Source organism: Botryllus schlosseri, chromosome 12, assembly GCF_051294905.1.
Source record: "Botryllus schlosseri isolate E-star chromosome 12, Bs_hap1, whole genome shotgun sequence".
NCBI lineage: Eukaryota > Metazoa > Chordata > Ascidiacea > Stolidobranchia > Styelidae > Botryllus > Botryllus schlosseri.
The window spans coordinates 18,586,834-18,614,081 of record NC_137247.1 but is presented as its reverse complement, the minus strand read 5'-3'; the positions used below and the strand labels follow the sequence as shown (position 1 = coordinate 18,614,081).

Genomic DNA, 27,248 nt, shown 5'->3' with positions numbered 1-27,248 from the left:
GTAAAATGTGTCCTCGTTTCCGGATTCCAAAATATGGAAACCCTAATTAATTACTATACTGTGGTTTGTTCTATTGATTGATAACCTGACTTAGGTATCTGTGATCTCAGCGTTGTTTACATTACACGGTTGAATGGCTGCAAATTTGCAGCATGACTTTCGTCTTTCTGCAGCTGCGTGTTTGCGGCATTAGCTAAATTTTACCCGTAAGATGAAGCGATGATGTCTCAGGCCCAGAATTTCATGGTGTGTTACAATCTATAGTACCCTCATGCCAAAGCGAATTTTTGATTGACAGACTGCACCAAGTCGATTCGACAGCCTGTTCACATGACATGCGCGTCGCATTGTGTGCTATGTTTCTTTTTAGTATTATTAAGTATAAATATTTGGTACAACTGGCTCAAGACTTATGGTGCCTCCTCCTCTTCAGTATCATAGATAGATGAAAAGATTGGAATGTATAATTTATCATTGTCGTCCCAGTAGGTCTATGTGAAATTCTGCTACTCAAGCTTGTCTTGAAATCCATTGTGACTGTGAGCATTGTTTACCACAAAACCATACAGTATATGTCTCCATGTGGCATTGTGTGTATTATTCCTTTTTTGTGTGTGTTTAGCTGTTATCTGTTTGTATGATCATGTTGGGCTTTGACTTCAAGTCCGAAGAATCTGTCAAGTCTGTTCTCAATAGTGAATACGGATTTCATAGCATAAAGACTGAAAAAATCGATAGCTATGTCAACAGAAACTATTTGGTGCACTGCCAGACTCGGAGCAAAGAGCAAGAGAAAGTTATTGTAAAAATTGTCGATGAAAATGGAAATTGTGTTTTCAGTAAGTGAATAACTTTCTCCTTCAATTTCCACTGAATGAAACAAGCTTGCATTTATTTTGATTGATTACATTAACAACCTAGTGATATCATCTTTACTTCGTTACTTTCATTATCTTCTTTACTTTCATTCAGTGTGCATGCCTCCTCTTTACATCGCCTAGGCCAAGGTGGGTGTCCGATTCCATAGACAACTCCTAGTCGCTTCGACATCTTCCTTTCTTTTCATTGTATCGCATTTTTTGTGGTGTATTGAACTGATAAAATTGCTAATAAAGCAATGATGATGATGATCAATTCAAACCATTCAGAGCTAGTATGAAAATTTACATCTGGTAAAAGCTGGCACTTTCTGGCTCATTGTAGAGTGCTGACTTCGAGTCCGAGGCCCTTATTTTTAGGAATTTGCTGCCCCCTCCAAAAAAGCATTAGTGAAATATTCCATCTTGCAAGAGATAGTGTAATGGTGATACGCCCGTCTTCTTGATCGGTAGGCCGTGGGTTCAATCCCCGGCCGTGCCAGACCTAAGACTAAAACTGGTTGGCTATCCCGCTCGGCGCTTGGCATTCAGGGATAGCATGGAAGAGAAAAACCATTGGGGTGCAGATTAGATAACTTTATGTAAACGTTGTATGGTATCTCCATCGTCAAAGCATCTCGATGGTGTGAATGAGAATAAATTTGATCTCTCTTTCTCTCTAAAGGAAATTAGTAATTCATTTCCTGATATTGGTATATTTAGAAACCCTAATCAGATAGAATCAGTAAGGTTCTACTTCAGCAGCAATGCTGACAACTTTAACCAACTCTCTGGTTACAGTGTACATTTTGTATGTTACTTTTATAGACAATAAACTATGTCCTGCTGATGTCTGTATTGGGTCGATCTGAGGCTATACTGTCACACTGCAAAAAATAATAAGACAAATTTGGTCTTATGGTCTTAAAGTGACTTTTTATTGAAAAATGTCTTAAAGACCAATCGGTATTAAAGGACATCTTCATCGGTTAAATCGACTTTCCATTATTCGGTAGATATATTTCCACTGATTTTGAAAATACATATGGTTTTGGCAGAAAATGAGTATTTTTCAAGATATCGGTCGTAAAACAGCAACCCCCCGCTGAAACGACACAAAATTAGTCGAGCGTGTGATGACGTCAGATTGTGTGCAGTTTTATTTCTGTTGCTCACTCATCGTGGTACATATTTGGCGATCTGTTGTCTTGTTCCTTATTTCTGGTAAAGTGATTAGCGACTTTGGCGTGTATCGAGGAATATGGACAGAGTAGATAGCAGCCTATCGAAGAGGAGACGAAAAAACGGTAAACGATGCGTGGCTTACGGGTGCTCAAATGACTCTTATACAGAACCTAAGGTTTCGTTGCATGCGTTCCCCAGGAAAGAGTCTGAACCTATAAGACACAAGGCATGGGTTGATGCGGTTAGGAGAACGAGGAAAGATTGGTTGGGAACGCCAGAAAAACCATCCTCCTTCTTAAGTTGTGTTTTGTGTTGCAACCATTTTGAACCGGAATGCTTTGTGCCTATAAACGATCTTCACAGGCAGGCTGGTTTTCGATGCAGTAAAGTGCAGCTAAAAAAGGATGCTATTCCGACTAAATTTTTTCTGCGTACTCATGATAACGTATTGAATAAATCGAGGGACACAACATCATTGGCAAAGCTTCATGAGGCGAGAACGGGTGCATTAGTCATCAAGCATGATGCCAAGGAAGCTGATCCGTGTGATATGGATATCATCGAATCATCTATGGGCGAGAGTACTTCTGCTGGTGATGCCTATTCCAATCACCGAATATTATTAGATAAAGTGACTCAGACAAATAAAGTTAAGCTGAGTTCATATAGGAGCAAGGGTGTGAATGCTATAATGGAGATGAAAGATTTTTCATGTCAGGCTGGTAGTAGCTATATTCATTACCCCAATGTGGGGGATTATAGCAATGAAAGTGAATACAATTTGAGTGATACCGACTCTGAGTATGATGCTGAGAGTGACGAGGAATCAGAAATGAGCGATGTAACTGAAGAAATTGAATGCACCACCAGTGGATTTGTGATGGTTAAAAAACAGAAGATCATTGATCTTTTTTCAAGCTGCCCTTTGTGCCAAATGGAAGCCGACATTAAAGTTGCATGCCATGGCACCTTGATGAAAATTGATCAAAAGTGTCCTGACAAGTCATGCAACTATCACCGTACGTGGGAAAGTCAGTACTTGAGGGAAGGCAAGAGTGAAGGAAACATTGTGATGAGCAGTGCTATCATGTTCAGTGGATCATCTCCTTCGAAAGCACTGAAAATGTTTCGTTTGATGGGTTTACAGTCGATTTCCTACTCTACGTATATGCACTACCAAAAAGCATATTTGATTCCAGCTGTTAATCATGTATATACCACTGCAAATGAGTGCGATATGACAATGGTTGCTGGAAAGTCACTGATACTATCTGGTGATGGGAGGGCTGACAGTCCAGGACATAGCGGAAAGTATATGATATACACTCTAATGGATACCGCCTCAAGGAAAGTTTTGAGCTGCGAGTTGGTTCAGTCAAATGAAACGGGAGGTAGTGCGTATATGGAGAAAGAAGGTCTGAGGCGATGTTTGAGTGCATTATCCAGTGTTACAGTTGAAGAGCTTGTCACAGACCGACATCCTCAAATTAGGAAATATTTGCGGTTAGATCATCCGAACACAAGACATACATTTGATACGTGGCATATTGCCAAAGGGTTGAAAAAGAAGCTCTCATCTTTGTCTAAAAAAAAGGATTGTGAGCTTATTGGACGTTGGCAAAAGTCATTGGGCAGCCAGGTTTACTTCTGTGCGAGACGTGGGAATGGCAACCCAGAGCTTAATCAGCAAATTTGGAGTGCAGTTGGTCAGCACATAATTAATGTACATGAACACCCAAACAATGATTCTTTCCCAGTTTGTGAGCATGGTGAATTGTCAAGACCTCGACATTGGTTCAATCCGGATTCATTCGCTTACGACAAAGTTATGGAAGTGCTATATTCAAAATCGCTGTGCAAAGACATACGACAGCTTTCAAATTCCAGCAATACTTCGGGCAACGAGACCTTCAACGCACTCCTCAATCACTTCTGTCCGAAATTATACCATTACCACTACTCAAGCCAGAAAGCAAGAATGCAGCTAGCGGTACTTCATTTTAATGAAAACGTGTCGAGGAAGCATCGGCTAAGTACTGCTGGAACACCTCTTTATGCTGTGAAATATCACAAATACAAGAAGGGCTGCTCAGTTCAGAAAGTTCTTGAGGATGCTACATATGACTACTGTGAGAAACTGATTGCCGAAGTCGAGCGTCGTATCACGTTCGGATTGCCTTTGGAGAAGACAGAAATACCACCACCTCTTGCATCACTGTCAGAAAAAACAGAGAGAAGTGATGCAATCAGATCTCACAGAAGCAGATACCATCACACTTGAAAGATGGGCCACTTTATTATATATTTTCCAATTCATGCTATATGCATATGTGGGTAGCGTGGTAATTTGTACCGATTGGCAAATGAGTTGCTGTGTAGGCCTGTTACGATGCGCATTTCATGTTTATTGGGGGGTCTATAGTTTGAGAGCCATATTTGTATTCGCTTGATTGCGCATGCTCGAGATCATTTCTTGGTCATGTCTAAGGAAACATTCTGGATATAGGTGTGATAGGGTACTCTGTACGTATCAATAGTAATCGGCCCACCAGACGTTCGGCACTATATTTATCGATCTTGCTGGGTCTTCAAAACTATGTTGTTTCGATCTATTTCAATACCGTATTGTCTTATCATTTGAATATAAGTATCATCGATCAATTGGTACTTTCAATCAATATACCGATAATACTTCAGGATCGCGTGTAATTACATAGGGAAACTTACAGGACTTTGTGGCGCTGGCAGAGAAAAGGAAGACAGCTCTACATCTAGAATCGTATAGGCAGTTCAGTGACCACAACAGGGCCTACAGTACTAATGCCGTTACAACAAGGAATGTATCGTGCTACTAATAGATTACCAGGGGACTAGTAATATAGTACTTTACGTAGATATTGGTTACTCGTGCTACTTCTACTCGACAATTTTCTGTTTTTGAGATCAGACTAGGCCTATAGCACTTACTTCTTACTTGCTACTTTTTTACATGGTTCTGCCTAAGTGCCAGCAGTGGCTGCTTCGACTATATCTGTATACACTGCACAATCCATCTACTCACTAACTACATTGAATTTCGCAGAACGACATCTTTACTTCTCAACAAATATATTCATGAATGATTAAAAACGAATCCTTTATAGCTGTCAGAGGTAAATTCTTTTTTGATTCTTGTCACCACGCACGAAGGTAAAACTTTCCTGTTGTCTCTGCCACACCATCCCCATATCCATCGCACAAAATTACGGTAGGATGTATGCCTCAATTTCCTGCAATTGAGAATTGATATACATAGTTGCTGAGCTGAATATGTACCTACACGTAGCCTACTCGTGTAGTGTGTATCTGCTTGTCGACTGCCTTCCATATTGCTGCCTATACCCATAATATGCTGTTTCAAGAACCCATCTATCCAAACAGACCGAAGAAAATCCAGGGTGCTCCGTGATGCACTTAATGCTAGGATAGTCCAAACGGTCGCGTACGTAGCTGAGCTCCTTACAGCACACTGATTCTCTGCCTGTTGGCATAACATGGCACAGCGAGCACTGGCACCTTATAGATAAAATATAGTATTGAACACATGCTGGACAAGTGACGAGAGGGATCGCTATAATCACCATTCGGTGTTGCCTTGTCTTGTGCTATTGCTGTCAGGTACTGGGGTTGGATTGATGGTGCTGACCTCTCCATCCGAAACCATGGGTTCTAACTCGGTAGGATCAAGAACGTCTAAAATCACAAGTAGATTAATTAAAAGGCGTTGGCTATATATTTCTTTGATATCACATATAATTGATACCTTCGTCCGAAAATTCCTCCGAATAACTTCCGCTTCTAGATGTATCACTGGTATCTCTTTCCATTATTATTTAGCGTTGCTAACTAACTAGCGTTGGATTGCCTTGGCGACTTGCCGACTTTGCACACAATCTGACGTCATACAACGCATCACTGACTCGCAGCTCGTTTTTTGTAAGGTCGGGATTCTCAACATTCAACTTTAAAATTCTCCGTCATGCTGCGTTTTTCGGCAGTCGTTTTTAGCTATAAATGTTCAGCATGAAAAGCTCTTCAATATAAGATAAAGTTGTATTTGACGATATAGATGACCTTAAACAAGAATTTTTCGTCTTAAAATTAAGTCCGAAATTGCATGAAAATAGTACGAGTGCTGCGGACGTATTCTTGTCAGTGTTAGGTTCTGCATGAAGGGAAGCATAACATACCTGGATTTGCACTTTTTATACAATCCTCAAAACAATATATACTTTAGTCTGAGTATATGATAGTATTTGTGGTGGGTGCGACGTGCCACCAACATTGTGTAAGTGAAAAGTGACAAGGTACGTTACTTTGAATGGCACCACCAAATATGTTTTGGCTCTCCGCTCTCTAGCTACCGCTAGATAGTATTTGCAATGACCTTTGATGGATCAAAATTTGTCAAAGAAAGAAATTGTCTTGTGCTCCTGGCTCATGGCAATTTACCATTCTGATTTATAAGACGACAGACCATGATGTTTGTTGATTAGCAAAATTCTTCTTAAAAACAAGACCAGAAAAACTGATGCATCAAAAACTGTCCTAAAAAGCACAATATGTCTTTTAAGAAGTGTTTATTGGTATCAATATTAAGACCAAATAATCTTGACTTGACAATTCAATATGGTCTTAAAAAGTTTGATCAGTCTTAATTATAAGACAGAATAATCTTGACAATTCAATATGGTCTTATAAAGCTGAATCAGTCTTAATTTTAAGACCAAATGATCTTAACAATTCAATATGGTCTGGAAAAGTTTGATCAGTCTTAATTTAACGACCAAATAATCTTGACAATTTAATATGGTCTTGAAAAGCTGAAACAGTCTCGATTTTAAGACCTCACTTCATCATTAAGACAAGACTAAATTTGCTTAAATGAGACCAAATCTTCTCAATGTCTTAAATTTGAGACCAAAATTGCAAATTATTTTTGTAGTGAGCAGTAGTTGGGTAGGCCCTACTACAAAATTATATGAGTTTCACTGAGTTGGGGAGTTTGGCTCAGATAAGTTATTACAACAATATGAACCGCACGTAATAAATTCTGTGCATTCCCGGCCAGACCCTTGATTCTAAACCAGGGGTTCTCAACCTGGGGGGCGCGGGAGGCTCTCAGGGGGGGGCGCGGTCAGCATTTGAGTGAAAACCTCGCCTGTGCACAGCACTATGATGACAATATGTTCACTGTCATTGCGCGTGGTAGGTCTTTGTTTCATCTAAAAGTGCTGGAGTCTACTATTATTCAGTTGAACAAACCTATTTTATGTAGACAAAAAGATTTCCTCTATAACCTACAAATTTCCCATTAGTGCATGTGTTTCGTGTGTGTAACTGTTTATTTACGAATTGCGTTGCTATTTTAGTACCGTATGTCCATATACTTCACAGTTTGTTATTGTTGCCATTGGTACAATGCGAATTTCATGGTTTGTGATTTTGATTGTTGCGTCATACTTTGCCTTTTTGGTTTTGCTTTTAAATCTGTTTAAATCCCTTTAGTGTGCCGTTAACTCTTAAAAAGAGGCACCCGAAAAGTCTTCGAGTTAATAAATATTATTATACAATGGACATTGTATTGAAAGCTATATTCAAGTTCTGTACCACGAACCAGCTATATATAATAAATGCAAAATTTTCTAACTCCTGTGTATTCACATCTACCAGTTGGAATCGAGCTAAATTTGAGGTGCAGTGGTTTTTTGGCAACCTAAAAATTTAACCTGTGCATCCCCAGAATCCAGAAAAAAAGTTCTTTTTGAACAACCCTAATATAGGCCTAGATGCAGATCTTATCGGTCTATTCAACTAAGCTGTGTCAAGAGAGAGAGAAAGAGCGGCCTAATTTTTTCGTCCAACCGAAAAACATAACAAAAATAACAATGTAAAAAACAATGTTTTGCGTCAGATAGGGAATGACCGATACAACATTTTAAGACTGGTCGAGCTGGTCTGATCACACTCCAATATAAACATGCAATACCAGTATAGATGTTTAGTTGGCTGGGATCTTGCAATTAATACCAAGTTCCAACTTTGACTTTAAATCGTATGAAGGCACAATATTTTACATTATTTTCAGATAACTTTGAGCTCCAGCATGCCTTCATGCTTCACTTATCTGAAAATGGTTTCGAATGCAGCAAACCATTCCGGAATCACAGTGGGGACACCTACGTGCGTCACAAAAGTGGCAACTCTACCAGCTATTTTCAAGTGCTGTCTTTCGTACCCGGTCAGTCCCTGAATTCGGTCAAGTTGAGTAGCGAGGATTTCCTGAAGATAAGCTACGGTTGCGGTGAAAAACTCGGGAATCTTCATAAAATTAGTCAAGTATGGATGTCTGTTTCATGATTATTAGGGCAAGTTTTTGCAGTTTTTGCTTCCGGCAGCTTCCTAAATACTCAGAGTTTACGCAGTATGATGTTTTGAGGCAGGGGGGTCAAACTCAAATTGCGTCGCGGGCCAGATTCAAGCTTTGAACTCGTAAATTGATTCCAAAATATTACATAATGTCATTGCTTCTCACTTGAATATCGTATTATATCACGCATTTAAAGACACTACACGGATCATAGCGGTGTTATTCTAGCAAGTCACAACACTATTATTCGCGAACAATGCAATTGGCAAAAATAATATAGTTGCGAACCGCTAAAATAGTGGGGCTAACGACGATGTAAGTTGGCATATTTCCATGCTTCCCTTGCTTTAGTCGTAATCCGCATTAGCCCTACTTTCAATACAACATCCATTGTAGCAGTATATTTATTAAACTCGAAGACTTTTCGGGTGCCTCTTTTCAAGAGTTATCGGCACACTAAAGGGATTTAAACAGATTTAAAAGCAAAACCAAAAAGGCAAAGTATGACGCAACAATCAAAATCACAGACCATGAAATTCGCATTGTACCAATGGCAACAATAACAAACTATGAAGTATACGGACATACGGTACTATAGTAGCAGCACAATTTGTTAATAAACAATTACACGCACGGAACAACACGCACTAATGAGAAATTTGTAGGTTATAGAGGAAATCTTTTTGTCTGCATAAAATAGGTTTGCTCAACTGAATAATAGTAGACTCCAACACTTTTAAATGAAACACAGACCTACCACGCGCAATGACAGTGAACATATTGTCATCATAGTGCTGTGCACAGGCAAGGGTTTCACTCAGATGCTGACCAATTGACGAAGCATATGCTTGGTAATCATCATAGCAGTCTGTTTTTGCAGCCAATTTGCACTGACGTGCGAGCTCCGTGCGATCATTTGCGCATGTTTTTGACCGAATCAATTTTGGGATATGCTGCTTAATACGCTCAAACAATCTTTGAGATGTACGTCCTACATACCTACTATCACAGTGGCACTTGTATTGGTAAACAACATTACTTGCATCAAAGGCAGGAAGTACATCTTTTCGAGAGTTGGGTAACAAGGGTTTCGTTGTATACACCACATGCGTGTTTACGCTGTAATACCAACGGTGAACAGCCGATTTAATGAGTTTTTCAAAACGGTTAGACACGTTACCGACACGTTACCTAGCCAAGGTAAGTGTAAAAATGCCGGGCATTTTTCTGGTCCGTATTTGGGAGCTATATCCGACTTTTTCAAAACCCTGGAGATGGAGCATTTTAATATTTGGTCTGGATAGCCATTTTTGGACAGAATCAAGTGGATATAATCCAATTCGCGTGACAGTTTTTCCGGTGAACAGATGCGCAAGGCCCGATTGACAAGAGATGAAATAAGGTTTAATTTACGCCGCTTCGGGCAAAATGAATCCCAACGGATATAATGACCAGTGAAGGTAGGTTTTCTGTACACCGACGTTAAAAACGTTTGTCCTGATCTCTCTACTAAGACGTCTAAAAAGGGAAGGGCAGCATCAGTTTCCTTTTCCACGGTAAATTGTAGAGCTGGATGGAGACAGTTCAATTTTTCGAAGAAATTATTACACTCTCGCTCATTTTTAAAGGCAACAAAGGTGTCATCGACATATCTAAAATAGAGGAGAGGTTTTGCGACGTTTCCAAACAATTTCTTTTCATGGTATCCCACGAATATATCGGCCAAACTAGGTCCCAACGGTGAACCCATCGCAATACCATTACATTGACGGAACATCGTGTCATTGAAGCTGAATTCAATTCAATTGAATTTGAATTGAATTGAATTGAATTCAATTAGCCCTACGTATGCGTTGTGATGAATGCAAGATATTTAACTGTAAATGTGGACGCTGGAATATGGCTTATTAATCATAAATCACGAGTCGGGTTTCTCTAAGTCCGGGGACCTATTGGGTCAGAAGTGAAACAGCGGTGTGACCATAGATATTTGAATTATAAATTTTCGTATCTAATATATTCTCCATATATACTGCATCTAACGGTTCCGCATTGGCGCTTTCGCTACCTTGAATAACTGCTTTTTGGTCCATTCTTATACATAACTCTGAACTCAGTGTGCTCTTTTTCCTTCTCGAAACAATGTCACTGACTTGTTCCCAATGGTTACCAATGTGAAATCACAATGGGTAATGGGTGGTTATAATGTGGCCTATGAACGTGCTCGGCATTTGCTGTATTGAGGGATTATTTAATTCAATTCAATTTATTGCTACAATTTTCACCATTTCAATACACCTCAAGACTGCGATACAATTAAAGATAGGACGGTGTCGAAATGACTGGAAGTAGTCTTCAAAATCAGACACCCATCTGGCCTAGACGATGTAAAAAAGAAGGCATAAAAAGGTGGCATGTGTCGGGAGGCGAGATCGATATGTCAGGTCGTGGTCTGGTAGACGGGAAGATTAACTACGGTAGTATTTATTCTCTGTAAATAATCTCCACATTTGTTACAAATGTGCTGGATAATATATGCCTTTTTCAATCTATACAAAATAGCTTCGCTAGCCGGATGAAATCGCTTGGCACCCCTGTTTTAAGGTATTTGTAGGAATTTTATGCTGCGACTTTTTTCTATTTTTCATGCAAATTGTTACTGCAACTGTTATCAAATATTGCGTAAAATGTGAAGGAGTGATTTAAAAAAACACGCCACAAAACTGTTTATAGGAAGGTTCTATTCTCATTGATTCGCATAACGAAGAGCTATATGGTGGATTAGCATTAGCTGAATCTCAATGCTAACGCAATGGCTTGCAAGTTAGACGTTCAACTACCCCAGCCAAGCTCGACCGTGCCAGAACTATATGTAAATAGATCTCTTCATTCTCTTGATCTTGTCGTTTAAATTTAAGATTTTTTGAATAGCGGAACAAGAAACTGAACATGCAGTCACTCTACAAATCCTAAACTAATTCACAACGGAACCTTTCGAGTAACTCATACCATAAAGAATTGACGAGCTTCTTGGAGGTGCAGAACTTCAATATACAATTGCATAGTATTTTCATATTGAAATGAACCCGAATATTTTCTGCTGACACTCGTCAGGGGCTCATTTCAATGTGAATATACTATTCAACCGTACTAATTCTCAAAAATTATGAATGCAACTTTTACTGCACCTTTTGTTAAAATCAAGTCCAATTTCTCACGATTTTAGTGCAACAAAAACTTGCCCTAATGATTATGTTAAACTGCAATGCTGGTAGGTTCAGACTAGGCTGTAAAAATAGTTAGCGTTGCTACTCAAGCAGGTGTAAAAGTAAATTTCTATTCGATTACAAGTACAAGTACTAATTTCAAAGAAGTTTCAAAACTACTTCAAGTGAGGGAAATAAAAATTGAAATGTCTTGAAAACAATTTAAGTAAATAGTTTCACACATGAAATTGCAAGATGTAGGCTATCGTTCGCTTCTTTGTGTCTAATGCAAAATGACCTTACAAATAGGTGAAATCTTCAAAAATACATTCAAGTTTGGTTAAAACTGTACAGGAGAACTTGAAGAAGTACAAGTAGGCAAAAACTACTTGAATACTCTTCAAAAGTAGAACTGCAAAAATTGACTGTTATAACGATTATCAAGCATACTCTTCGTCAATCGGCCAACATTTAAGTGAGAACCCTTCTTGCGCTCAAAATTATGATGATCCTTGTTCCATTTAAAAGTGTTGGAATCAACCATTATCCAATTGACCAAGCCTATTTTATGTAGACAAAGATTTTCTGTATAACTAACAAATTTCTCATATTTGAAGAGCTTCTTGGAGGTACAGAACTTCAGTATACAATTGAATAGTATAGTCAAATTGAAATGAACCTGAATATTTTCGGCTGACACTCGTCAGGCGTAATCATCAGCAACCAGTAGAGAATTGGAAGGAACATTGTATATCAACAACCGTATCACAAAATATGCCCATTCGAAATTTCATGCTGGTGACGTCATATTTTGTGATACCGGTACGGTTGTTGATATACAATGTTCTTTTCAATTCTCTACTAGTTGCTGACGATTACCCCTGACGAGCGTCGGCCGAAAATATACGGGCTCATTTCAATATGAATATACTATTCGAATTTCCCATAGTGTGTTCTAATTCGTGTTTGTTATTGTTTAGTTTCAAATTGCGTTGTTACTATAGTACCGTACCGTACAGTTCAAAGTTTGTTATTGTTGCCATTGTTACATTGCGGACTTCATGGTATGTAATTTCTGATTATTACGTTTACGTCATACTTTGCCCTTTTGGTTTTGCTTTTCGTTCTGTTTAAATCCCTTCAGTGTGCCGTTAACTCTTGAAAAGAGGCACCCGAAAAGTCGTTGAGTTGTATAAATATTTTACTGCAATGGATGTTGTATTGAATGCTATCTTCAAGTCCTGTACCACGAACCAGCTATTTAGAACTACATCGGTAATGACCACCCTGAGTGTGGTATGTAATTGTAGAGGGCAGCACGATTGAACTCTTGCCAGTGGTGGCTTGAGAGGTTTGCCTAATTTATGTACCGGTATATATATAATTATATATATAGCAGAGATGAGCATGGATTAGGATTAGGTTTTGAAAAAACCGGATTTGTGAAATTTTGTCGGATTTGGATTGGATTTGGATTAGACATTTTTTTCAGAACGGATTAGGATTGGGATTGGATTTATGTATTTTCTGGGAGATTGAAATGTCGTGTGGCGAATGGCGACAAACTTTATTCAGATCAGTTAGTAATGTACTTATGGTTACTAGGTTATCTTGAATGAAGTGAATCGTTGGTTGTGAAAGAAAATTTTCGAATCCCACCATTGCATAAATTAGTTTTTTTTCTGAATTCCCAATTGGAATCGGATTAGGATTGGACATGGACTTGAATATGAAAAAGTTATGGATTAGGATTTGGATTTGGATTTGGAGGTTCGGATTTGGATTGGATTAGGACATAGAAATTTCAAATCCGCTCATCTCTGATATATAGCCAGCAAACTTGGAAAAAGTCATTCTTGAACAACTCTAAAACGTGCATACAATGACACCAACCATACTGTTCAGGATAAATCGAACAATTAATTCAATAAAATTAATCCTCCTCGTAATTTTATGTTCTCATGTTCGCCAATCCGAGCACATCGTTCTGCTCAAAACTTCTCTCATAATGCTCCACCGATTGCTCTATTGATTAAATTTTGGAGGGCATTTAGTGCTTGTTGAATAGTTAACAAATACCAAGACTTTGTGTTCTGGAATTGCCTGTGATACCAGTAACCGGTCAGATTTAGCAATGCTGTATGCTCTTAGTTTCCAATGCTATGTCTGTACTTGGATGATAAATCGTGTGTGGAAACAGATGGAAAAGTAAATTTAGCCGCAAAAGTAGCTCATCTGATCAACCATTTTCTGAAGTTTATCGTGCTGTATGTGCTGTCCAGTGTGGGTGTCGGACTGCACTACTCTGAAATGATCACCAATTGCTCATACTATTATATATCTTATAAGCTATGTCGTTGCACTGTCATTGCTCAGCCTTGAAATCAAGCCCTGAAATACAGTTATGATTGATTGCACACACGCTATACCATGGGTTGTAATGACTCGAGTCACGATATTCTGATGACTTGACTTGGCTCGAGTCTTTTTCTGAAAATACGAAAACGACTTGATTCAAGTCATATGACTCGAGACTCAGGCGGCCAAGACCCACATTTCGTTGTAATTTCAAAGGGAAGTAAAGTAACCACTATTGGGATTTCGTCCATTGATACTGGTACTTGAAAATGCGACCAGAAACTGCTAAAAGTGGCAAAAATTAGCATATTATAAATGCGAAGTAATCGATATCACCAAACAAACTTATTTATAAGTTGGTTTAACAAGACTTTAGCTGGAAACTGAGCGGTCAACACCATAACTTGGACTCGAGTCATAATGCCATGACTCGGACTCGACCCTCTTCTCTATGACTTGACTCGGTGGTGAAGTGAAAGTGACATGACTTGACTCGATCAAACTATAAAAGTGAGATTGACTTGTGACTCGGAGCCATGTGACTTGGTTACAATCCTGCGCTATACCTACCATCAATTATATGGTAACCAACATTGGTATTGCCAAGAATCGGGTTTTGTGTTTCATGTTATGTCGTAATACTAACTGCATTTTTGTTCTCTAGCGCCTTGAATTTGATTTTGACACCGATACACACTACGAATGGCTGCCACAAAATGCTTTGAATGCAATGGAAAAGCTTTCAAGCGTACAAGATGAGAAGATGGTGCGTGAAATCAAGGATTTCATGGCTTCATACGAAACAAATTTTTTGCCATCCTTGAAGTACCTACGCACAGGTAAGAAAATGCATAATCGTTACTTATACAAATGTGGGCCTACATATTCCTGAGTTGCATTCAAGTCCTGTCTTTCATTTTTGCATGCATCTTCCTTATCCGTCACTCATAATTTATTGGAATTCCTACACAGAGATAGTCAAAGTAATCAGGGTTGCTACTTAAGTAGATGGAGGAGTAGCAGTAACACCCCCAATATCTACTCAAAGACTGGACAGTGGACACGAACATGTCAAAATTACCTCGGGAAGAAGTACAGACTATGAGTCTGGAAAGTATCCTACTATTATTACTACTACTACTACTTCTATGACAAGTTCCGTCATAGAAGTGTTCCAAACTTATCCAAAAACTACTTTTCCGCGAAATACAAAGTGTAAAAAGTAATATTTGTGCTTAAATCTGTTAAGCAGACCTAGCACAAGTAACCAACACTGGAGTACTCCAAAAAAGTGGAAGGACTTTGTTCCTGACATCTTTCGTTACTACTCTGTCTCTAATACAGCTATCAGTAACTCTCTAATATTTTAGATACACTAGGGTTGCCATACGTCCGGAATTTTGAAGGCTTGAAGCAGGCTCAAAAGTTTTTCGTAAATAAACATAAACAATATTATTTTCAAGCAGATTTATGCTATTCAAAATTGTTCTTTGCGCCGCGAGTTAATGCAACGTATAATGATATTAGTATGGGCTCCAGGCACCACCCTCGTCAAAAAATGCAATCAAAATAAATATAAATAACCATCATTTACTGAAATAAGTCTGATTGTAATCGTAATTATAAGCTAACGGTATATTCCTAGAGTTGGTTAAGGCCGATTGGACGCTTCAATCACAGACAGTGGTTCCAAATCTTGGGGTAGTCCGCCTTTATCTGGAGATCGCGATGATGTTGGACGTAATCAGTTTCCTAGGCCGTGAGTAAGTTTGGGCAGGCTGAATTTTTTTAGTAATCAGCTTATCAGGTTTTGAGCTTTGCCACGGAACATTTTCAAGTAGGGTGAGCATAAAAGATCGCAAGATCGCGAGCATAAAAGGTTGGAAATCACCGGATATGCAACCTGCTGGTGCATTCTATAGTAGCCTAATATATCGAAGAATCAATATTATTGACAGAATTCATACATAAAATTTAACAGCCAAATGCATGTAGTAAGTGCCCAACAAGTTACATCGACTACCCTATGGTGGGCTCAAGATCAGTGCTTTTTGGGCGGATGGGAGGGAATGGGATTGTTGTTTCGGACCTGATTAAAACACATAAACAGATAGCCGCACCGACCTAACTGTATAGCAGGGCTGTCAAACACAATCCTGACAGGCCAGACACGGCCCGCCAGATGATTTCATCCGGCCCGTGGAGGAATCTATTGCAAACCCTAGCAAGTAGCAATCACCAGAGTTCAAATTACAGATGGCCCAATTCATGACCTATGCTCCACTTCATTCCTGTATCGTGTATATAGTCGATGGGCAATGCTTTGCTAGTGTGACGTCATATTGACGGTCAGTGTGTTACACCTCATTTTAAAATCCGCTAGTGGGCGCTAAAGAGTGTCCGGAATTTGCTTCACAAAAATATGGCAACCCTAAGTTACACGTACTGCTAAGTGAAATTTGTGAAATACTGCAGTTCACTCATGGGACTTGGTCAGTTGGTCTCATTCACTACCAAATTATGTAGTGAATTATGATACAGTCAAATTGATGGCGATTCTGTGCAGTCTGAAATTCTGTGATTTGATGAACAAATTTAACATCATTTGAAGCGATTCAATCATAAATATACAGAGTGAAGGCGTAGCTCATAGGTTCAATCGCTGATTTGATATTAGTTAACGTTGGATGATGCATTATACACAATTCTAGTTACATTGTGTGATTTTTCATTGCCTTTCATGAGTGCTACGTAGGGCTGTTCAAAAAACTTGATATAGCCAAACTGGACGAAGTTTCTATTTGCGCTTGCACCGCGTCTACCGGTTGGAATTGAGTCAAATTTGATGTGCAGCATCATAATTTCAACACAATGCCATGGAATTTGGGAAACATTGAACAGCCCCATGTTTCGTGTTATGTTGCATTTTCACATATGTGCAATTATTCAATCAAGGTTTCAACCACGGAGATTTCAGCGACACCAATATCATACTCAAAAAGATTGACGGAAAATGGGAGTTTGGAGGTATCATCGATTTCGACGATTGTCACTACGGGTATCTAGTCGGCGACCTCGGTGTGGCCATCGCTTATTTGTTAACCAAGGCGGTAGCTATCGGATGTGACATTAGCCCTGTAGCGGCAGCGGTGATCCGTGGATATCAAGCTGTTAATCCCTTGACCGCTGTTGAGAAGAGAGTACTGTTTGATGCGGTCACGAGTCGACTTTGTATCTCGTATATTTTCGGCTGCTTCTTGGCAAGCTGCGACCCAGATAATAGCGAATTTATATTCCTGCAATCAAAACATGTACCGAGAGTCTTGGAAGAGCTCAAAAGGATCGGCAGAGACCGCATTATTCAATACATCTTATAGCTCGCCACAACGCGCGTGTTGGGTCGTAGTCTCAGCAAAACCACAGCACTCCAGCAGTTGTGGACAATGGTGCAGCCAAACGGAGCAAAATACGTTTTCAATTATGTCGTTGTCTTATTGTGACGTCATAATTCCGGGTACGTCACATTTTATAAGAGTCGAATTCATTGTTGAAAACAATTATCTTCTTGCAAATTTTCTGTGTGAATACGCCATTGGATGCAGATTCAAAATCTCAGCCGGTCCTGAACATTGATCCAACCGTCGTGGATTCGCGGCAACGCAAAGAGAATTGCAATAATAAGTTCAATCATCTGATCAAACATATTCATTCTTCGTAAATGTATGAATGATCTTGTGTAGTGTCATCGAATTCTCTCATGCTTAATGAATCGAGTATGCTGCCATAACATGTTGGATGAAGTCTGTACTATCTATGCAACATTCATTTCAATAAAAATATGGGCAAAATTGCGTTGTCTGAGCGACAGGTAATGTAGGGGCGTTCGAGTGTTTGAAAACCATATCCATTGTGGTTCGTTCCGAATGTCTTCATAGATTCAAAAGACTGTCTTCGTCATATTTTCAACAGCAGAACTGGTGTTTCGCTCGGAAGGGGGTTAGAATTTTGTCACTTGAATGCGTAAAATGGTGGTTTCGTCGACTTTCCAAAAAACATGTTGTATGAGCCTACGCACAATTACCACCCGATTTAGCCATCGGAGCCCTCAAAATAGACGGTTCGACAGCTATAGTAGGCCCCGGGCCAGTAGGCCCTACAGATATTTCGTCAAAGGAGCTATATTTTCAATTGTCAATCAATTATGACGTCACAATAGAATATTCGTGACGTCATGACTTGAAAAAACTAGTGATATATTTACTATTCATCGAAATTACAAAGAAATGCCTGTCTGGACAGACCCAGTCTCGAGTCATGCGCAATGACTCGAGTACGAGTTGCGTCGATACACAAATTGACTCAAGTCGAGTCAATTTTCATTTTCAAGAAGTTGAGCTGAGTCACCAGAAAATAGCGACTTGAGTCTGGCTCAGGTCGATTATATTTTCATCTTCCCAAAACACTCACATAATGTACAGTGCAATATACAATACACACAATGCGATGTTAATGAACAGATACTGGGATGCCGAACGACCAACCAGTTGAGGACTCCTGAACTGACATCCATCTCGACCTAGTGACCGATGTCACAGTTTGAGGTATTCATGGTGTTTGTCGACTACTATATGGTCATTTACACCAGGCCACTTTTGTCATTTTTATTTCGTAACTGCCGACTCGTAGCACTGCCCACTTCTAAGCTTTTATAAGACACTGCTTACGCGGATCACGTGGCGAGGAGCTTACGCCCTTTTCATACCGGATTTACGAAACTCTTTCGGGAACACGTTCCGAAACAGGCGATGTTCACATAGAGATAAAATTACCGAAACAGTTCCGGGAAAAGAGCGCGTTCATACCTATTTAGAGTTACCGCGAACTTATGTTCATACAGGTCGTTTTTTCGGTAAATTCGCGGGAAATTATGGCCAGTATGAACGCGGTTCTCCGTAAGTGTTGATAGTTACGAAACCATGTCTGTGGGGTGTTCCAGTTGTAATATGCTTGTGGAAAACGATGAGGGATAGGCATATTCGTGAGATAGGGAGAAGTTGGCTCCAACTTTTAGCTATGGGATGTTGCGGATATGCCTTCTCGATGTGTATGGGGCTCTATACTCAATATACCAGTATCAGTAATAGAGCCAGAGCATGTTTCTGGCTTGTATATTATCAACCGAAGCTGAGAGCAGAAACTGAAAGCCAGCAAAGAGGATGGAGTCCTGGAATGAAAAGAACCACCGATCACATCTGCGTACAACAAAGTCAGTTTATCTTGGTGATTGATGTATAATGGTTTGGGTAAATCTAATCGTATGTACACTGTACAGAGAAACAAGGGAATTCGAGAAATCCGTGAGAGAAACATTTGGTATACTCTGCGACGAGCTTCGAGACCATAACGAAAAGCAGCCAGAAAATTATACGAATTCAATTTCTCTTGCTTGCTGAGTAGCTGTCGCTCTTTGGAGGCTAGCCAATGAAGCCAATCGTTTATAGATCCAGGTAAACATCAGATGTATTTCAAGAAGGCAACTGTCACAAGTTGATTTTAATAAAATTAATTCTGGTGCCTAGTACGGCTAGCCACAATGATTCGAGTACTCGAATCTGAATCGAGGATTAACTTTATTGATTCGAGTCGAGTAGTAAAATACTACTTTTCGAGTACTGAAATTATACTGAAAGTTGGTTTACTAACGAGAATTATACTGTAGTTTTGATAGTTCAACTGAGTAAGCCTTGAAACCTTGATTGGCCGTGTCGCAACATACGAGATATAGTACAAAGCTACGAACGTTGCTGGAAATAACACATTTCCGAAGTCATGACCATCACATAACACTGTCAAGCAGTGCAATGAAAACGGTATGGTCGAAAAAACGTTAAAGTATCTTTAATGTGACGGACAATAGGCGTTATGTTCTTTATGGTGGCATAAAATGTAGCCTACACAATGTACACATTTGAATTTTGGCATGGTACATTGTGTTGTGATATACTCGACTCGAAGCGTAATAAGTGATTCAGAATCGAATCACTCAGGTACTCAATTTTGCCCAGCCCTAGTGCATAGTAATATTTCTATATTTGTCATGGCGGAATGTCAGCCAGTTTTTGCGTAGCATACCACTACAAAAAGGTCAGACAAATTTGGTCTTGAATCATTATGTTAGAAAAAGAAGCCTGAAAGACCAATTGTTCTTGCCAAGTAGGCTACTTTCTGTCTCAAAAGTAAGACCCAAATGGATGGAAAATATACTTAAACTGGAAACTGAGCAGTTAACACAATGACTTGGACTCGAGTCATAAAACCATGACTCGAACTCGACGCTCTGCTCGATGAGTTGGTAAATTGAAAATGACTCGACTTGAATCTAGTCAAAACTATTGAAGTGGGATGGACTTGTTGGACTTGTCACTTAGTAAGACTGAAATTGCTGAAAATGAGACCAAATTTGTATATTTTTGTAGTGTAGTCAGACATGTACATCAACCTACTCATTTAGTTACTAAACTATGTAGTTGTAGTTGTGGGTTTGAAGAAGTGAATAGTTTCTGGTTCTAGCTGCGGATATTTGAAAGTGAGTAGTTCTAGTTCTAATTGCAGATTTTGAAAAGCTGATAGTTCTAGTTCAGGGCCGGCCAACCCGTGGCCCGCGAGTTAATTTCCTAAATTAGTAGTATTATCAAAAATGGATTGCACAGATTGGGAACTTGCAAAGCCAATCAAAAATTTGATTAGTCTGGCCGTAACACTTGAGATGTGATGACTGAAATATCAGTTCCGACGCATTGGTAGATCTATGAGCCAGTCACATTTTGGTAGATCTTCGTACACCACAATAAAGCAGAATACTTTGTGATAGATTTATCAAAAGTTGAAATTTTCTACACGCCTAGCGCAACATGTTGTCACTCGCTTTCTTGCTTTTAATATTGTTACCCCTTTGTGAAAATGAAAGAACGCCTAATCTATCAGATTGAGTCTAACTATATATATATTCGCGACCTCCCGTTGGCGCTCGCAGAAAGACTGTCGACTATGAAACCTAGGCACAAAATCATTGCCGCATGTTGGACGAAGCTTTCGATATCGATATGTCCAGGTGCCGAATAGTCCAGTCCTTGCAAACTGAGCCCAGCGATATACAGCAGGCTTGCAATATAGTCAAGTGACAATATTATTAATTTATCAACTTGAAAAAATTTGCGCGGCTAGTGGCCCGCAGAATAGTTCGTCAATCGAATGTGGCGATTTGGCTGATAAGGTTGGCCACCCCTGTTCTAGTTGCTAGTTTAAAATTTTTTGTAGTTCTAGTTAAAGTTGCGCGTTTTGAAATTCCGGTACTTTGTACAAGTCTGAGTATTGTGGGTGGATAAAAAATGACCACAGCAACATTTGTACCAAACATGCATTTGCCGCATTCAAGTTTTTCAGGATGACTTAATGATTGGGAGCCTGAGGGTTCCGTACTAGCATCCATAACTGATGACGCAGCCTATCCCTTTCAGCCCTGGCTCATGAACCCTTTTACCTGAAACACAAACAGAGTATAAGCTAAAGCTAATTTCAAATATGTAATATAAATTTCCTTTCTGCTGCCCTTAAAATTCACAATTGCTTTTTCAGAAACGTAGCAACGCACACATGAAGATTGAAAGATTTTGGTCGACTGAAGGTGCGGTGTTCGGCTTTTCTCAGAAACTGCAATCCGCTAAGGCCAGAATGATACAGAGGATGGTATACGCAATGAAGACATGACCTGGTGGTGATCCAAGTATCGCTGGCCCAGACGTCGGAAATGCCCTGTGTGACTTTCTCAATAAACAATGCTCTTGCTTAACCAGATTTGTTTGTGCTGTTTCATTTTATTCATGAGAGAAACTATAACTTAATGCACACTTGCACAGTTCCACCTTTTTCATCAGTATCCTCCATCTAGACCTGCGAAAAGATCAGATTAAGTTACACTTGCCTAACATTGCATAACAAAGGAATGGCTTGGTTGTAACAAGAAAATGAAGGCATAGGTGATGTACGATGGCTTACCAGCCCGTTGGTACAATTTGAATTTTGGTTAGTGAGTCAGAGCTAAGGACATCATTCTCTGATGTGCTGCCACTATCAAAGCAGATGTTACTAAATCCCCTTTTCAGTAGGCGTATATATGACGGTGACTGACCTACGCACAGCATATCCGTGGTTAGAAACTTGCCTTTGATATAACCAAATTAGTGTTGAAGTCCTAAAGTTTTCAGGCAACTCACCCAATGCTGCATCATTTGGAGATGGTGTTGTACCTTTTTAGCTGTGCTCTGTTTACAAAACCACAGAAAAAAGAAGCTGACTAGTAGTCAGTGACTACGTATTGTGAGCATACAGAATATATATCCAAGAATTATGCATTCCCAACACCATTACACAAGAAGATCAAAATGCCGCAGGTAGCTGACCTCGAAATACAAGCAGCCTGAATGAACAGCGCGTTACCGTAACTAAAAGTTTGATTGACAGCGTTCCGGGAACCCAGCTGCGCCATTCGTGTTCATACTCAGTCGGTCCCGTAAAAATCTCCGAAAATAAGCGCGTTCATACCGCCCCGAAACACCAGTGTTATGTTCACATAGAGGGGTTCCGGTAAACATTTTCGAGAAATGTTATTCCCGGAACCCCGGTATGAAAAGGGCCTTAGATAAACATACAACCCGTCGAACTTGTTTGTGTGATTTTAGACAATTTCTATTCATTGTTTTTAGGCAAAACTAGGCCTATCATACTTACTTGGAAATCGTTAGGTAAAATTTTCGGCTTTTGCAAATTACATTACAATTAGAATTATGGCTAGACACTTTCCCCCGAATTAGACTAGAATCGGAATTACAGGTATAACTGGCTAGTATTTCCAAATTAGATTAGAATTACTGAATTTGCGTAAATTTGAACAAGTTCAGTTCTTATCAAATCAGAATTCCTTCTCATAAGCAAAAGAGTGGGAAATGTGTGTAGCCAGCTTGGCACTAAACAGAAATTACATTCGAGCAAAGAAGCATTTCAGAAAGTAGATTATAATTCGAATACCTGCATTTCGCTCTAATTAGAATTATCTACTTTTCCAAGTCTGGGCTCAAGACTATTCGTACCAGATTTTAGCAAAACATTCGGGCGGTTCAGAGTCCAAATTCATCCCTACATCGCAACGAAATTATGGCTTGCTCCCTCCTTCAAAATGAAATCCACTCGCAGACGTAATGCTTTTCTTTATTCAATCGATCCACTAGATATTAAAGACCAGTTATACGGGCAGGTCCGGGGCACAACTGGAAGTATTGCGAAGTCGGTGAATGCTAATCACCGTGGAGACCAAAGTGTAAACCCGGTTAAAATAAAAGATCTCCCGGGTCACCGTGACCCGTTCTTATCAAGCAAATCGGATGCCAGAAGCAGTTTTTCATAATAGACACCTTACGTGACCTTTGACAGGAACCAATCAGGTTGCAGCAGGATGTAAACAAAGAACGAGGCCGGGCATGCTTACTATGAGCGCTTATGGAAAAGGGTTGAAAAATGAAGGTTTTTAGCAAAATTACATTGAATTGGGAATAGCTGACTTTGGTGAATGGTAATAACGTAGAGCTAGTATGTATTTGCAGTGTTCTAACCTACAATAAACATGAATGGTGGCAAGCACTCGTCAGCATGGTATGTCCAAATAAATGGATTTCTGACAACTTTTCGGATGAAGCAACTATTGCTGTATTATCCTTAGTCGTATACTATAGGACTGTCGTACCGAATAGCATGTATTAGATTAATCTTGAGTGAGGATATGTGGGGTATTCATTATGTGGGCTTTGCGTTATCTGCGTTCTATTTATGGAATCGTATATAGTACAGTCTACAGCAGTGGTTCTTAACCTTTTTTCTTCCAGCGCCCCCTTTCAAAAATTATCGTGCTCCAGCGCCCCCCAACTTCATATTGTAAGGAATGTAATAATAGGCTTACCATATTTTGGAAATCAAAAAAGAGGACACTTTTTCAGAAATTTTCCACTTGCAAAACCGGAGTGACATTTTCAAAATTCGCTTAATTTTACCGACTTTGTGATCGGTTGACTAAAAAAAAAAAAAAAAAAAAAAAAAAAAGGTCATCTTTTCCGCTCAGATCCCAAAATAACGTTTTTTACTCCACATCGTCAGGTGGATGACTAAAAAAAAAAAAAAAAAAAAAAAAAAAAGGTCATTTTTTCGCTCAGAGCTAAAATCACCGTTTTTCACCCGCCGGAGCTTCATTTCTGTGCTATTTTGTGGCATATCACTCGCAATTTGCTCTAAAATTTGAATTTAGATTCTACTGCAATACCGTTTTTCTCCAGCGCCCCCCATACCGCCCCCCTGAGCCCAGCGCCCCCCATATCGCCCCCTGAGCTTTTCCGCCCCCCTTCAAAGTCGCCAGCGCCCCCTGGGGGGCGCTGTGGGCAAGGTTAAGAACCACTGGTCTACAGTCTGCATCATTATATAGAAAATTACTGTTACACTGGACACTTGTCTGCATATTCAATGATCATATTAATATGATAGGCAATATGATCCGTTCCCAGCTGAAATTGTCATTTTTTTGTTCTAGCTCGTGTATTGAATCAATCAGGACAAATGCCGGATAAACACTGTGCTAATAGCCTGTGTAACTTGGAGATGACTACTCAGACCGTTCCTGGTGTGCGCTTGTACCTTTCCCAGAGCCAATAACATGCATGGAAGAATGTAAAATCTGGATAAAGGCATGTGGACTTCCTTGTAGTCATCTGAATTCTCATTTTATTAATAAAATGACATATCTATTATTGTACCAAAAATATTGAATCGTGACATAATTAAGATGAAATAATTCTGTATTTCAGAATGGGTCTAATCTGAAATGCAGTCACACTTGACGCCACAATCGACTTGGTGTGTGTCTCGTTTTATTCCACAGTTTTGCTGCATGATGGTGTGGGTTGAAATTGTTGAGAGCAATATATTCAATAATGAGATGAATAGTTGAAATTGGTAGCGGTGATACGTTGCATGAGTCTGACGAGTACGCCTTGATAGGTGCCTGCACAGCAGTGTTGCTCTGTAAAATAAACATATTATATATTTTGTGCAGGCTTGATGGATATCTTTAATGAAGCTGCAGAAAGAGGAAGTTGATGGATAAAACGCAAGAAAATCAAATTTCTGGAAGAAGTAGAAGCACAAAACAGGAAACTAGTCCAGGAAAATTACAAATTGACGGACAATTATTGCTAGTGAAGTTCAGTTCTCAGAGGAGCATCATAATGTCAAAAGATGCGGAGAAGCTGAAATTTCATGCTAGACTACAATAAATTATTTCTGAATTGTCCGACTTATCCTACTGACATCAAATTTATAGTATTGCTGTAAGCATAGTATTAAACCGTATGTAACTGCTTCATTAAATTTCGATTTGGCCATGTAGATATGTGGTTCTTAAAAATGCACCATTTGCATTCATTCATGATTTCTTAAAACTAGAATGATTACTGACTGTCAATAGATTACATACAACTTTGAAAGGATTGATGGATTGTTGTGCACTTACTTTTGTGTAGGAACTGTTCACAGGGACCATTTCAGATCGAAATATTAGTGAAATATGTGGGTTCGACAAGAAATGTGAGAAAATTATGGAGTTCAGCTATGGTGAACCAGGAAATGCTATCATGGCAGAAAAAGGATTCACCATTGAGTCTGAAATCAAGAAATTGAATCTAGATTTAAATATTCCTGCACATGATTTGTATGCCTGAGCCAGACTGTTCCACAACAAGAAAGATGGTGAGACAGCGTATTCATATTGAACAGCTGATCGGAAGAATCAACAAGTATAAAATTTTGTCTGGTGTCGTACTATGCAGCATTGTGTATCAACTAACCAAATATGGACTAATTGCTTACTCTAATTCAAGATTGAAAATTAAAAATGAATGATACAACATATTCAGCAATTGTGAAAATTCAGTTCCATTGTGAATATCGTAATGCCTAATAGCATGCTATGGATCGTAATTGTGCGGTGCCATGGTCTATGTGTACCAACAGTGCATGTCTATTCATACTATAATCCAGTGGTGCGCATTGAAGCTCATTTAGATGCCCAATTTGTTGAATGAACAATTCTCCAGGTGAAAATGTTCCAGGATTATTTGTGTTTGGTGGAATGTTATAAAACTGAAGACACCAGATACGCACCAAAATCTACCTTGAGGCAGGAGTTGATCGGTTGCGAGTACGGTCGAGAGATGGTTTGTCAATCACGATCGAGCTCACTGATGCCGATGCAAATCACAATGCAGTCCTTGTAGCTTTAGGTGCTGGATTGTCTTAATCAATGCATATGCATGAGAGCATATATCAGAACCTAATGTGAAAATAAATCATGGTTACAATATCTATTGCAGGAGTCTCTGACAAAATGTCTTTTTCCTTACTTACCCTGTCTTACAAGTGCAAGACGAATCAATAATGGATTTTATGAGAATGTGTATTTCCATTGAGTGTGATATCTCTCTTTTCCGCAAGTTGCGATAACATTGGCTGTTCACTAGAATAACCCTTCAACAAAGAGTGAATTGTCTCCTCAATCTTTGTCCCTAAGTCGTGTGCATAGCGCTCCATGAAATACTTCGTAGCTTTCTCCGCGGTGTTAGAAGATGCTGTTCCACTCAAATCCAGAAATTCGATAGAATCTCCATAGCTTTCAAGTTTCGTAATCAATACACTAAAATTGTGATGTGTGGCAGAAGCTGTATTTTATAGCATATATTTCTGAACATGAGATATGCTTGAAAATTTCGCTCCAGACCTGGAGCCTATGAAATCGTCAACATATGCATTACCACAATCCTATAGTATAGTATACAACAATCGTCGCTTAATCCGAAAAGTTGTCAAAAATCCATGCATTTGGACACAGCACGCTGATGCGTACTTGCCACCATTCATGTTCATCCTAGACTGAAAGCTGCAACTACATACTAGCTCTACGCTATTAGTATTCATTAAGGCCAGTCATCCCCAATTCAACGTAATTTTGCTTAAAACCTTCATTTTTCAACCTTTTTCCATAAAAGCTCATAGTAAGCTTGCCCGGCCTTGTTCTTTGTTTACATCCTGCTGCAACCTGATTGGTTCGTGTCAAAGGTCACGTAAGTGTCTATCAGAGAT

The 27,248-nt window shown here is 39.3% G+C and overlaps 2 protein-coding genes and 3 long non-coding RNA genes across 6 annotated transcripts; 2 read left to right on the top strand and 3 right to left on the bottom strand.

Moving 5' to 3' along the window:
- Positions 1-200: 200 nt before the first annotated feature.
- LOC145451593 (hydroxylysine kinase-like) lies at positions 201-17,863 on the top strand. Its single transcript, XM_080329802.1, has 4 exons — positions 201-839; positions 8,170-8,420; positions 14,680-14,854; positions 16,971-17,863. The coding sequence occupies exons 1-4, from the start codon at positions 638-640 to the stop codon at positions 17,390-17,392; spliced, it is 1,050 nt and encodes a 349-aa protein (XP_080185928.1). The 5' UTR covers positions 201-637; the 3' UTR covers positions 17,393-17,863.
- On the bottom strand, positions 4,946-6,156 carry LOC145451600 (P2X purinoceptor 7-like). The gene is made up of 4 exons (XM_080329808.1): positions 5,845-6,156; positions 5,663-5,774; positions 5,373-5,597; positions 4,946-5,311 (listed from the first exon to the last, which is right to left on the bottom strand). Exons 1-4 carry the CDS (start codon positions 5,906-5,908, stop codon positions 5,155-5,157), a joined length of 558 nt encoding a protein of 185 aa, XP_080185934.1. The 5' UTR covers positions 5,909-6,156; the 3' UTR covers positions 4,946-5,154.
- A 930-nt stretch (positions 17,864-18,793) lies between the features above and the next one.
- On the top strand, positions 18,794-21,867 carry LOC145452883 (uncharacterized). The gene is made up of 3 exons (XR_013919576.1): positions 18,794-19,281; positions 19,348-19,522; positions 21,651-21,867. It is a non-coding gene; the product is annotated as an uncharacterized LOC145452883 (long non-coding RNA).
- A 2-nt stretch (positions 21,868-21,869) lies between these two features.
- Positions 21,870-22,713, bottom strand: LOC145452882 (uncharacterized). Its single transcript, XR_013919575.1, has 2 exons — positions 22,289-22,713; positions 21,870-21,965 (listed from the first exon to the last, which is right to left on the bottom strand). It is a non-coding gene; the product is annotated as an uncharacterized LOC145452882 (long non-coding RNA).
- A 2,252-nt stretch (positions 22,714-24,965) lies between these two features.
- Positions 24,966-27,248, bottom strand: LOC145451602 (uncharacterized). Of its 2 annotated transcripts, none has more exons than XR_013918958.1 (2): positions 26,274-27,248; positions 24,966-25,134 (listed from the first exon to the last, which is right to left on the bottom strand). It is a non-coding gene; the product is annotated as an uncharacterized LOC145451602 (long non-coding RNA). The 2 variants fall into 2 exon arrangements; XR_013918959.1 differs by having other exon boundaries at positions 26,284-27,248.